This window comes from Pocillopora verrucosa, chromosome 3, assembly GCF_036669915.1.
Source record: "Pocillopora verrucosa isolate sample1 chromosome 3, ASM3666991v2, whole genome shotgun sequence".
In the NCBI taxonomy this organism is placed as follows: Eukaryota; Metazoa; Cnidaria; class Anthozoa; order Scleractinia; family Pocilloporidae; genus Pocillopora; species Pocillopora verrucosa.
Genome location: NC_089314.1, coordinates 24,367,498 through 24,380,846, shown reverse-complemented (window position 1 = coordinate 24,380,846; position 13,349 = coordinate 24,367,498). Strand labels below are relative to the sequence as shown.

Here is a 13,349-nt window from a genome sequence, read left to right as displayed (position 1 = left end):
GCATAAGCTCAATAATAGAGTTGAAAAAGAAGAAGACAAGTTGTAAGGGAAAGTGAGGACCAGCCGACAGTTTTGATGTAATGGATTTCTTATCACGCTCCTTGATGCGTTAAAACAATTAGTTGATTCAGTCTTATGTTGCACAATACAGTTACCCACTCCAAAATCGCTGGAAAAAATGTAGCGCAAACACTCATCTTTATCACAAAAGCAACAGATCTTAGAGTAACTTTATTTTTCTCTGCATGTACAAAAATATAACGAACAAAAAACGTCAATTATATAAGGAGAGAACCCAAAACTAAACAAATGGGATCTCAGAAGGAACAGATCTTGAAATAATTTCAATTTGTTTACATTTACAAGAAAAAACCTATCAAATCTGTCAATTCGATACGTAGAAAACTCAACAAAGACGGAAAACTTCCGCCAAGATGTCTTGCATTTAGAATAAGTTAAATATATCACAAAAAACATAAATGTGCAACGAATAAAGTATTACTTAAAATGAAAAATTTACGCCTGAAGTATTGAGTAAATATAGGAACACAATTTAGATCGAGAAGATGGCTGAGAGAGCTGCGTTGATTCATGTGTTCACATCCACATGTGCCTTAGTTGTTCTAGGAGAATCGCTACAGTCATTGCACTGGAAACGTCTGAGTGATAGCTTATACTTTGATGGAGCAGTTTTACTCCGGCGTGACTTTGCATTTAAAAGGGACATCTTAAGAACAGTGAAAACATCGGGGGAAGTTCACTGTGGCCTCGCCTGTTTGTCTGAAAGTGACTGCATCGCACAAACGTACTGCCGCGAGCCGTGGCAGAAACTCAAGGGAACATGCTATCTGCATCGAAGAGGAATCAAAGACGGGCTGGCTGAAGATGCCTTCGTGAAAAGCGATGGATGTACTTACCAACAATACATAGATTTTCACGTAAGTACATTTTGCATTACATTTGTAATAAAGTAATTTTTAGTATTCATTTAAAAAAAACAGAAAAACAAAAAAAACAAGGAGCAAGTAATGCGGAATTATTTTCAATTGAAACTATTCATTTACCGTTTCCATTTGTCTCCAACAAATGACGAATTCTCAATGATTCTCTGGACATTGATTATTTACAGTGGAAATAAATAACAGTTTGGGCAAAACAAACATGCTGTAAGGATCAGTGAATTGGCCCATTGGAATAAACATTCACCCGACCAAAAAACCGAAGAGGGTTTGATAATCAATTCAAGTCGAATTTTGAAAGCATGCAGTTCAAGGCCCAAATTTCAGAGTAAAGTACAAATGCAGTAAGAATTACTGAATTGGCTGGCGTATCGGACAAACGTCTATCTAACTAAAAACGGGGGAAGATGTGATAATCAAGTCGAATTTGAAGTCGTTAAAGAAGAATTTAAGGCATAACTTTTCCATTGCGGTATTTATTTTGTTTCTTAAATCATTAATTGTGGTCAAGAGATCGAACGATAAAAGAAATGAAGTTTTTGATTTCCAAGGAAGCTCTCATCGTAAATATATTTCTGAAAACTGCCATAAAACTTAAAGAAAACAACTTGCTGAAAGAAGTACTGAAGTACCAATTTTCTGAGCAATGACGAGAGAGGAGAAATAAAACAGCTCCGTTGATTAAATAACAGAGACTAATGAGAACACTTCCACGAGGTTGTGGACGGTGTTCAAAAAATAAAAACGATTTGTAACGTGTGTAACCTTTCCTGTCAGACGCCTTGCTCACGCAAATGTCAAAATGGTCAGACATGTAGCTATGACCATGATAACAGACGATATGCTTGCCTCTGTGAGAAGCCATACACTGGAATGTACTGTGAAAAGTCTAAAGGTAACATTTTAACAACCTAGGATGAGATCAGTCTTGCAGAGTTGTCACAGGTCCACCTTCGTCTGCTCCATTTTCAGATTGGGTTTAAAGAAAGCTTCCTGAATATTTTTACTCTTTCAATTTAGTAACAAAGTGAGGTAAAGCGAATTAATGTTCTTAAAGAACAGCAACGTTTCTTTAATTGTCGCCCAATAAAAACTCCAGCCTCAAAGAACATTGTCATTCGACATAGCGAGGTGATTATTAGTTCCTACATTCCCTCACAAATGCTTTGTTTTCTTTCTGTGGCTGAAAAGAAATTTGTCAATTTTCATAAGCACAAGACCTTTCCCCTTGTTTTCTGCAAGATTTCAGTGATGGTGTACACAACACTGTATGGTAGAAAACTCGAAGGCTTTGATTTAGGAGTAGTGGTGGTAATAGCACTATTTAAGCTTGAGATGATAACGCTGACACAGTTTTTTTTTTTAAAATCCAATTTATTACGTTATCTTTTAATATCGATTATTAATCCATTAATGCATTGTTCCTTTGACTTCCTTGTTGTTTCAGCAATAGCCTTTTATTTCACTTTCCTCGGTGCTCAAGGCAACAATGGGCCGACATCAACAGCTGGATACAAACGCACGCCTCTAGAAGGGATAGTAACACTCAACAAAGGAATACAGATCTGGACGGTTCCATTTACCGCGCGGTATAGTTTCACTGTGGCTGGGGCATCAGGGGGGAAGGGATATAGACCAGGAGGGAATGGTGCAATTGTAAGTGGAATTGTGAGACTTTTCAAGGGTACTGTCCTGCACCTCTTAGTTGGTCAGAAAGGTCTCAAAGGATCTTCCGCTGCAGGAGGGGGTGGAGGTACTTTTGTAGTTTTCAGTAATAATACCCTTTTTGCGGCAGCTGGCGGTGGGGGTGGTGGAGGGGGTCAGATAACATCAAAGGTTGGCGATGATGGCCGAAAAGGAACAAATGGAAGCGTTTACGGAGGAGTCAATGGCCTGGGTGGGAAAGTGTGTGCTGACGAGTTAAACTATGCAGGTGGAGGTGGTGGATTTAGAGGAGACGGGAAATGCGCCTTCAATATAACATGCGTTTCTCCTCGATCATGCAAGGAGGCTGGGTTCTCATATTTGAATGGTGGTGTGGGGGGCAAAGGAGATGGTAATGGGGGATTCGGTGGAGGTGGAGCGGCATATAACGATTTTGGAGGAGGCGGAGGTGGGTATTCTGGAGGGGGAGTGTATGCCACATCGTTTGGTTCACGGTCAGGAGGGGGTGGATCCTCTGGCAATGGTGCACCCCTGTCAAGTAGTGGAGTATCACATAGTAGCGGTGACGGATACGTGTTATTTAGATACCCCTAGTATCAGACCAACATATTCGGTCGATCTCCCTTGCTATAAAATGTTTTGCAATATTTCAATGACACTAACTCAATGACCAATAATCACGATAGGCTATATTACCTTCTGAATCAGTCACATGATTAATAAACGTCAAGATAACCGGATAATGGCCAAGTTCATCTTTTGCATTTTAAAGAACCAAGAAGGGTGGAGGAGGATAGGGGGGCAATAGAATAGAAATTTATTCCTAAAAGAATAGAAATCTAAAAAGACGACGTTAGTTGCGAACCACTGAGGGTTTTCTGCGTAATGCCTTAACCACAGGGTTACCGGTCACCTCGCCACCAAGCAGACTCGCCACCAGCGAACTCGCCACCATGGAACGATCTCGCCACCAACGTACTCGCCACCAAGCGAAGTCTTCTCGCCACCAACCACCAATAAAGAGATAAACTAGAATAAAGTAGTCGAAGAGAGTAGGATGTTCGAACGAGCACAATTCAAATCGGCCGATACGTTTGTGCGCTTGTCTGTATTTAAATTATGACCTTCAGCGACGTGTTAGATGTGTTCCGTTCCTAACTCATTGACATCGAAACGTATCGTGTTTGTCTTTTGCACGTAAGCGAGGAGAAATTGATGAAACTTCATGGGAAGAAATAAGTGATGAAATGAAACTCGATAGCAGTTGTATTAAAACTAAATGCGAGAAATTGTCAAGTCGGTGGGAGAAATTGTAAGCGTCGATGGACTGAAGCTTTCCTAAGGCAACTACAGTTGTTTCCCAAGGAGAGTCAACAGTTCGAACCCATCGATTCCTGAGTTTGTTTGCTTATTTGTATGAAAATTTCGACGTCTGTGATGTTATAAGTTCGAACGAATCGACTCGAGAGTTTGTTTACTTATCTGTATGCAAATTTCGACGTCTGTGATGTTGTCAAGGGAACTTATTCAATATTCGGTCGAATTATATTACCCAGTTTCCCCGCGGCAAAATAACAACAAACTTTATTGAATATTAAATCTGGAAGAGCAGCTCATATGTTGATCATAACTTTTGCAGATGTGGCGGCTCCTAAAAGAGCCATTTTTAGCGACCTGGAAACGTCCTAAAGACGCAACCAGGGCGCGGTGGCTCCTAAAAGAGCCGTTTTTTGATGTTCCAGGTTCTGCTTCAGGTTCTGGTCGCCGGGCCGTTCAGGTAACTGCAGAGTTTGAGAAGGCGGCGGGCAGAAATCTCGTTGCCGTTAAAGTCTTCCCAGTGCTTGAAGATTTTAGATTGAATCGGTTTCGAACGTGCTTTCGACAACATACGTTTATAAAGTTTGAGTACAGACAAGCGAACAAACTTATCGGTTTCGAACGTGCTTTCGACAACATACGTTTATAAAGTTTAAGTACAGACTTATCAGCCGAACATCCTACTGTCCTCGACTAATCTCTTTATTGGTGGTTGGTGGCGAGAAGACTTCGCTTGGTGGCGAGTACGTTGGTGGCGAGATCGTTCCTTGGTGGCGAGTTCGCTGGTGGCGAGTCTGCTTGGTGGCGAGGTGACTGGATACCAACCACAGCTGCAGAGACCAGCAAATCACAACTGAATGAGAAGGATCATAATGTTTCACGAATCCAGTTAACATCATTGCCTTAAGAAGACTTGCGGTATACAGTCGAAACGTCGGAATCACCTTGATGACCAACTGCATCCTTTTTTATGAAATCCTGCATTCCTGCCGCTAACGTAACTGTCCAATTTGAACATATGCGTATGTGGTGTGAAGGAGAAGTACCTCTCATTTTTCATTAATAATCCCTTCGTTAATCGGTATTACATAAGATATCCCGAGTATTAGAGATTTTTTCATGGAATTTCCAATTTTATTTACAACGCTTATACCAATTTTGAGCTATACAACCTTTGTTTCATATCGGTGCTTCGTACGCCCTATTCTAAACAACTGTGCTAACGTCACTCTTCCTCTCTGGCGTTGATCTCCTCGGGAGGGTACTGTTCGCCCGAGTTCATTTAATACAAAAATGGTATCGCAGGTAACTCGTCACCCTTCATCAATAGATGAACACTGACTATTGGCTTGTCCATCATGCCACAAGGGTTCTGCATTCACGCCATAAGAAAGATCGACTTTCGACTTGCTTTGCCACCATCAATGATTAAATTCACTCTTGTTTTCGATATCACACCAAACTTGTGTGCAAAAGGGAAATTGTTGCAAGTCACTAGAGAAGGTACATGATCCCTTATATTTCTCAGGAAGGACTTGCACGATTGCCGAAGTACACATATCCACACGCAACCTGCACGCCAGGTTTGTAACTTGTTACAACCCTACCAGTAATTTATGATGGTTACAGTTCCTGGTGTGTCTGGAGAGGCAGTGACTAACTTGGTTTCATCAGCCCACATAAGGTGCAGCAATGTTGGGTTACGATGCAGCACGTTCAACAGCTTGCCCTCCTATAGGAAGGGAACAAAGAAAACGTTTGTCTCCCGTTTTATAAAAACTTAGAGAAGATATTTTCCATTTGCTTATTTGAAAATAGAATCCAGTCAAGACTGTAAGAAAGTTACATTTACACAAAAAATCCTAAACGATTTAAGGCACGGCATTTTAAGTCCATACCAGTTCAAGGTTACGGAGATGTGCTGTACAAAAGCTTTAATATAGTCTTTTGGCAAGGTAAGCCAACGCCAGTAGGGAATAGAATGCCGAGGATAGCGAAGACTAATAAGGATAAAAAAAAAATCTTGAAAAATAACAGGTTAAACGTTTCATGATACATACGCTAAAATTACGAAGTACTTCTTCAAACAGCATTACGGCATACCTTCATATCCCAAAGAGCGATGCGCTTCCGGTCTCCACCAGAAATGAGCCGATTACCTGAGAGGCACAGGCACCTGACCACCCCGATATGCTCCTCCAGTGTGTGAAGCAGGATACCTGCCAAACATAGTGACTGTTAAATAACAATCTAGTTAGAGTGCATCAAGAAACAAGGTGTAACCACAAGAAATGAAAAAGTCACCTACCTCGATGACTCCATAATCGCACAGTACTGTCCGCCGAACCAGACGCAATTATGTCATCATTAAACTGTAAACAGTACTGGATAAAGTAGCCAAGAAAGTTTGAGAACGTGTTCAATTCGTGCACGTGAAATCAAAAGATGTGCTGGCTTTTTGGCCATTTAAATTAATACACGGACAATCATGCCAAATACTTCCATATGAGGAACTGAACCTCAGTTCTTGCATTGCGCCCTCTGGTGCTCGACTACTGAGCTACAGGGAGCTCTATGGTGATCTAGGGTTTTTACTAAGTTCATATGTGACGATCAGCAAAACGAAAACAGAGTGCTATTGAACAGATTAAGAAAGATGGTAATGTGTTCAGCATCAAACTTCGCGCACTAACTCCAACCAACACCTAAAAAAGGCGTTAAGGCGAATTTACCTCACTGAAGGATATCAGTTTTGCTTGATGGCCAAAATAACGTGCATAATTGTGTAAAACTTATGTCTCTTCGTATTTCATACAATAAGCAAACTATGGATTCATCGCTTACCACTTCCCCTGTATGCCCAACCAAAGTGAATGTATTATCTCCTGTCTGAGCATCCCAGATCTTTATCAAACCGTCACCTCCCCCGCTGATTATCTTCTTTTCGTTAAAGTCACAACAAAAAACAGCTGGCAATAGACGTTATAAAAACTAAATATCAGAAAATTATGTTCGATATGTTGCGCAACATTTTCAGTTTTTACAGAGTAACAACAAGAAAAAAAAATAGTCACGACTAAAAGGCAAAAATGTCCATTTTCTTCAATTGTTAAAATTGGAGTCCACCTGGGAGGATCATTTATTTGCTTGAACAAGTTCAGGTTCACATTAGCCCAGGCTGAACAAATACAGATAGCCTTTTTATCATTTACACTGCTAGTTACTACTTTGAGTCAAAATTGCGAACAGTTTTAGTGCAATCCCTCGGTGCTGGCTTATGAGAGCTATAAATCTTGCAATTGAAGTTACTTACCTTCCGTATGGCCTCTCAGTGTTAAGAGACAAGCGCCCGCTGTCATATTCCATAGTCTTATTGTTTCATCCCAAGATGTTGTGATCACGAGGTCGTCACGGGCAACCAATGCCTGACAAACCAAAAGAAACGTTTTGATTGGTTGGCAGCTGTTCCAGTCACTTGACATACATAACAAAATAAGGACTAAGTTGAAAGAAGAGGGGACGCAGAGATCTGGCCCTAGTTGTACAAAGGGTGGATAAGGGTATCCACTGGATAAATCACTATCTGGTGGATAGCGCACTACGTTTTGTTTACAGTTATCCGCTGGATAACGATTTATCAGTTGGATAGCTTTATCGACCCTTTGAACAACTGGGCCCTGGTGGTTAATTCACTAGTTTGCAGATCGGAAGAAGCGAGTTGGAAGTCTCGACTGATTCGTGTATTTCGTTCTCAGTGAAGCACTTTACTCTCACAATGCCTCGATCCAGCCGGCAGTAAGAATGGGTACCAGCAAACTTCAATGGACAATTGATGCAGGGGGTTTACATGCCAAGTAGCAGTAACAATACTGCATGTCGTTTTTAAGCCAAAGAAACTAAAATAGCCTTCATGAGACTTGACCGATGTTACTCGCAAGATATCAGTACAGCATCTTAAAACTATTTAAAATTACCTGAATTTCATCTGAATGGCCAGTCATAGTGTGAAGAAGAGCACCAGTATCTGAATTCCACACCCGCACAGTTCTGTGTAAAAACGGGAGATAACCATAACTAAATAGATATCTTGAAATCATAACAGAGTGTAGTCCCAAATTTTACCTACTTACAGCCCTTACTCACAGGTCAGCAGATGCACTAATGATTGTACTTCCAACAAATGATAAGTGTTCCACACCCCCTGTGTGTCCTTGAAATGACCTGCAGTACAATAGGTAAACACTTTGAGTGACTTTGAGCGTACGTCGCACGAAAGTCTGACTGACGGGAGTGTTCAGAGGCTTAAAAACCATAAATTTTCTGAACTTTGCAAATTCCTTTTCCTTTCGCTAACGCTTATTAAATTTAAACGACAAACATGCAGTATAACTTAATATTAAATCATATTTTGTGTCATAGTTCCTTTGAAGCTCACGCTCATCGCAGTTTATCTACGTTGTCGTTAATAGACAACGAAGAATATTTCTGTCGTTGTTACAGATAAAGACCGTTGAGCTGACCCATGAAGTAGAAAGGACGGTGCTTAAAATTGATGAGGAGAAATGTAAGCCACTGCCAAGACATCCGTGAATCAACAAGGCAGTGAAGTGAATAGGAATGGAACAGAAAAAGTTCATCAAATTGTGCGTTTATAAGAGCTTCACTTCGCAAAGAATGTGACAGGAAAAATAGAATCCACGATGGCTTTGAAAAAGGTTATTAACAGCATCTGTTGACGTACACATACCAATATTCGGCTCGATAACACCTTGGACTTGAAGGCGATGGAGATAAAATTGGCGTTTCGAAAGCGGACACTTTATGTGAAAATTTGAGACTTCGTACAAGGAAAGACTTCAAAATGAAGAAAGTACGCATATGACCTAGATGGAAACCTTAGCGTGGATATCTGAAGAGGAAGATAGAGGTTTACCACTCACATTAAAGAGAAAGACATTACACAAACACAGTTACATGTACACCAGAAGGGAGCCGGAGATGGGACCAATACTGGAGAACATGGAGGAGAAAAACAAAGGCATAAAGGAATAGCTGAATGGAAGACTAAGAGGAAGTTGGGAAATGCAGCGCCAGGCTTACAGAGCGCGAAGAAGGTAAGTAGGTTTTTCCTTTTGGCGTAATATTCTGAACATCACAAGCAAATATATTAATTCTCAATCAAACCTGAGACATCGTCCAGATTTCAGGTCAAACAGTCTGATCACTCCATCTGCGCACCCAGTAGCGCACAACGAATCCTGGGTCGACAAATAGAAGTGTCATTTAAAGGGGCAAAACTTTGATATCAAACAACAGTTTCCGTCTACATGAATCATGGCCTTTCACTTCGACTCAACATGACATCTTATGCAACCTGTAAAACTGATATCTACAATTCAATAAACTTCCTATTTGACCACTTAATCTCAAGTTACGCATTTTCTTTGCTTTTTGGTCTGTTTTCAGTTGGTTTATTGACTTATACACATCTGCTAGAAAACTATGACGGTAATTGGCTTCCCAGCTGGTGAATAAAGGGGGAAAGTTTCTAAAGAAACTGTGGTGCTGCGTCGGTGGGCGAGAATAACAGTGTAATTTAGCATCACTAATCAACTGAGTTGAAAACGTAAATTGGTCACCGTAAAGAGTTTAAAGGCTGACGTGTCGAGTGTTAGCCCTTCGTCAGATCTGAGGAAGACAATCGCTCTGACGAAGGGCTAACGCTCGAAACGTCAGCCTTTAAACTCTTTACGGTGGCCAATTTACGTTTTCAACTCAGTTGATAACACTAAATTACCTTCCTAGCGAGTGGTCTTGCAGGTTGCACAAAGTATATGGTAACCAACACAGCTTCCTCTTGGTCGATAATAGAGACTTTGATGTCTATCATTTCGTTGTTGATTTGTTATTTTCCTTGTTTCTTATGTATCACTTCAATTTCTTTCCTTCTTTTCTTTTATTTTGACTCACATCGACTCACCTTTAGTTGCACACATCTTACAGAGTCAGTATGCGGTGAGTCCAAAACAAGAATACACTTAGCAGTTTGGACATCCCAAACACGAGCTGTATTATCTGACGAGCCAGACACAATTGTGCTACCTGAAAATAAATGTCAGCAGTTGTAGAAACATAAATGGATGTAATTGATGCAAGCTCTATGTGGTATGCTATTTAGGACAAAAGTGAGAAAACTGTTTACATACACACTGAATATTTCTTTGAAAAGTTAGAGACAATGAATGGGATAGTCTCCAAAATGTACAATCACCGTATGGTTTAACCATTTACACACTGACATCAGTATGCATATTCTCCATACTGTTTTCTACACATTTCCTCACGTGGTGACAAGGAGAATTTGTTTAACAATCAAAAGCTTCTTTAGTCAGTGATCAGTTCCTTTACTCTCCTGACCTTAATGTTTGATTCAGGGGTGTATGGTCAGGAGAAATTAGATACCAGTCACTCTTAGGGTTAAAGGGTTAAAGAAATTTCTTAAAGCACTTGACTCACTATTGCACTTGGCATAATTAAAAATGTAATTTCATCATAAGTTAGCAAAGAAAAGAAAAACAGAGAAATCATAAGGACTTTTAAATCAATTAAATGGTTAAGAATATATGAAAGTCACATATTTGAACTGCGGATAAAGACGTGAAAGTGATCCTTGCAGTAATGTGCACTACTTGGGCAGTGGTGAAAATAAGGCCTGAAAAAAATTCAGTGCACATTACAGCGAGGATCACTTTCATTCACATTTTAAATCAATTGTAAACATGAAGTTGCAGGAGTTTACCACAGGGTACGGGGAAAAGATACCAAAAGTTTGCACCCAAGCCATGTGGCTTGCATGGTGCTGGGTCTCTGAAGTATGAAAATAGTAAGAGTATTGCTATTCCATCTAGATGGAATGCTAGTCCCTCAGATTTCCCTTCACCATTTTTTCTTCCTTGACAGTTCACTGACTCTGATTTGAACTCTTAACTGGAGAGGCACAGTGAAAGTAGCATATTAAAAATGCAATACATTGATTAAACCTGGTCTACAACCCAGATCTCTTCACCCAAAGTCTGGTATTGTCACTGTTAGGCCTCCATATCTTCATGGAGAGGGTCCAAGGATGGTAGAATATTTAAGACATGGTGAAAAGCTGATGGATTTGCAGTTTCCCAAGGGTTGAGAGTTCATATAGAAACTGGGCTGGGTATGAGTAAAGATTTAATTTCAGAAAAATGCAATGACTGCAATTCTCTAGGCAGCCTCTAAGTTTTCCTTTCAATTCTATAACCACTTAAAATGATTTAAGACATTTACCATCACAAGCCATGCAGGTGATAGGATCCTTGTGTCCTCTTAAAAGTGGTGCAACAGAGTATCTGCCTTGTTCCCAGTTCTTATCAAGTGAGAGGGCTCGAATATAGATCTGCTTCCAGCGACAGGTGGCAGGCTTTAGTACAGTACATGTGTTATTTGTTAATGATGCATTTGACCCTTGAGAGGTTAACATATGACGCATTTGCAGAAGATCTTCTCCAAATCTGTCCCACCCCTTTTGAACACAGAAACGATACCTGAAAAACATTCATGTATATATATGAATGGCAGAGTCAGCCAGCCAAAGTGATGGTAAAAGAAATTGAAATCAAAATACAAGGTGTTAGGAGGGAATTACTGAAGAGCCTAATGTTCTCCATGCATCTTTAAAATTACAAAAGTGTCCCAGGGCTCATTTTTTCGCAAGAAAAATGAATTGGTTTGGCAGGAACAGCTTCTGACTAGTACATCTAAATTTTTACTTACACCAGCAGATAGTAACCGAAGAGCATTTTTAAACTTCCATTACCAATCATTGGCTACCTTAGGTGATTTCACACTTAAACTAATTCTACACTCTTCATGAACTTTAATTCCTCTAAACTCCCATGGATCTTGATTTCTCAGACCCTGACAGTTGCTAAAATACTCTGATAATTCCACAAGATTTTAGGATACTTTGAGCTTAATTTGGCTGATGCTGATTTTCCCTCCCCATTTAAACCTTTCAAGTGTTCTGGATATTTTTCTTAACAGTGTAAACCCACTTCCTTCCCCAGAAAGCATGAAAGATTAAGAATCAATTGTTTTGCATAACCTCAATGAGACAGAATTATTTGATAAGAAATTCTAGTCTGAACTTAAACCAAAAAATAAATGCACTTGCAGTAACAAAAAGATTAATTAAGGAATAAACACAGGTATTATGTTGATTGCATGTAAACATACCAAAATGCATTATGATTTGATCTTTCCCTCCACAGTCTGTTACACTGTGCAACACAACTGAGTGATTTTACAGACAGATATGAGAATATTCTTTCTGCCAATTCTTTTGGTAGAGATGTGACAAAATCTACTGCTAACAGTGGTTTTAACTCATTGTAAAGCAACCTCAGCTGAAGTGGCTGAAACACAAATAAAAAAAACAAAAAAAAAAGACCAATAAATTAATAAGAACAACAATTAATATTATTAACAGTAACCCTGCTATTAATGATGTCTTTCCTAAATCATCTCAACTGTAAAGACAGTACTTTGCGACTGGCTTTGAGTAAAATGCAGAAAGCCTTGGAAATTGTGTGGTACTTCTGCAATCAGCACACATTTGGTTTCTTGTGTTCTTACAGTTACTACTGCTCAGACACGTTCAACCTCTCCAAATTTTGACTCTCATAATAACCTCTCCATATGCAGCTTTCATGGATTTCATCACGAACTTCATAATGTGGCCGTAAGTGCAAAGATCTGGCATGAAATGCCGGTCAACTGCACTCGTCATGTACATGTAAGGCTGTGTGACAATGCAGGTGGTCACTTGCAACCTAACTCCATTCATTTTCTATTCTTTCCAAATCTTAACAAAAGATTTCCTAAAAAAAGGCCAGTATTAATTAAAAAAATCATTCCCTCCAAGAGGAGAAGTACTAGAGAATTTGAAGAAAGCCGGTGAGTGAAGAATTTAACTAATTACTATAACAACAGGTTACATGTACATGTGTACCCAGCTGATAGTGGTTTCGAGGATCAGATGGAGTCCTCGATGATGAGGCGTTTCTTTGATGCTACATACATGTAGTTCAGTCGTTAGCAGCGCCGATCCCTCGAACAGTATCAGCTTCAGATAGTGATAAATCAACTGTATAAGGCAAGCTTTAGATCAGACATAAACAAACCTGACAGGCGAGAAGGATTTGTTGCAAGACTTCGTTTTGCTGATCACGATTAAAATCTTTAAAAGTGTTCACAAACACTTTGGCTTTCTCTTCAAAACTCATTCTTCTGAGTAGAGAGGCATGGATGCGTTCTTCTCAAGTTGTTAGATTCACTTTTCGGAATCTTGATTTAAAAAACTCGAAATCTAAATGATCA

At 39.7% G+C, this 13,349-nt stretch overlaps 2 protein-coding genes across 2 annotated transcripts; one reads left to right on the top strand and one right to left on the bottom strand.

Annotated features, from left to right (window-relative positions):
* The first annotated feature begins 461 nt into the window (after window positions 1-461).
* Window positions 462-3,349, top strand: LOC131773806 (ALK tyrosine kinase receptor-like). The gene is made up of 3 exons (XM_059089760.2): window positions 462-938; window positions 1,737-1,854; window positions 2,407-3,349. Exons 1-3 carry the CDS (start codon window positions 567-569, stop codon window positions 3,216-3,218), a joined length of 1,302 nt encoding a protein of 433 aa, XP_058945743.2. The 5' UTR covers window positions 462-566; the 3' UTR covers window positions 3,219-3,349.
* Window positions 3,350-4,861: 1,512 nt separating this feature from the next.
* LOC131773675 (F-box/WD repeat-containing protein 7) lies at window positions 4,862-13,345 on the bottom strand. The gene is made up of 12 exons (XM_059089636.2): window positions 13,154-13,345; window positions 12,207-12,385; window positions 11,259-11,515; window positions 9,922-10,043; window positions 9,126-9,199; window positions 8,085-8,162; window positions 7,916-7,988; window positions 7,255-7,366; window positions 6,786-6,910; window positions 6,250-6,325; window positions 6,045-6,160; window positions 4,862-5,673 (listed from the first exon to the last, which is right to left on the bottom strand). Exons 1-12 carry the CDS (start codon window positions 13,253-13,255, stop codon window positions 5,545-5,547), a joined length of 1,443 nt encoding a protein of 480 aa, XP_058945619.2. The 5' UTR covers window positions 13,256-13,345; the 3' UTR covers window positions 4,862-5,544.
* Window positions 13,346-13,349: the final 4 nt, after the last annotated feature.

Excerpts from the sequence above, each read along its gene's own strand:
- LOC131773806 (XM_059089760.2), top strand. The coding sequence starts at position 567 with ATGGCTGAGAGAGCTGCGTTGATTCATGTGTTCACATCCACATGTGCC. Across the intron at positions 939-1,736 it reads AACAATACATAGATTTTCAC|ACGCCTTGCTCACGCAAATG; the intron begins GTAAGTACATTT and ends CTTTCCTGTCAG. Across the intron at positions 1,855-2,406 it reads GTACTGTGAAAAGTCTAAAG|CAATAGCCTTTTATTTCACT; the intron begins GTAACATTTTAA and ends TTGTTGTTTCAG.
- LOC131773675 (XM_059089636.2), bottom strand. The coding sequence starts at position 13,255 with ATGAGTTTTGAAGAGAAAGCCAAAGTGTTTGTGAACACTTTTAAAGAT. Across the intron at positions 9,200-9,921 it reads TAAGATGTGTGCAACTAAAG|GATTCGTTGTGCGCTACTGG; the intron begins GTGAGTCGATGT and ends TTGTCGACCCAG. Across the intron at positions 8,163-9,125 it reads AAATCTGGACGATGTCTCAG|GTCATTTCAAGGACACACAG; the intron begins GTTTGATTGAGA and ends ATTGTACTGCAG.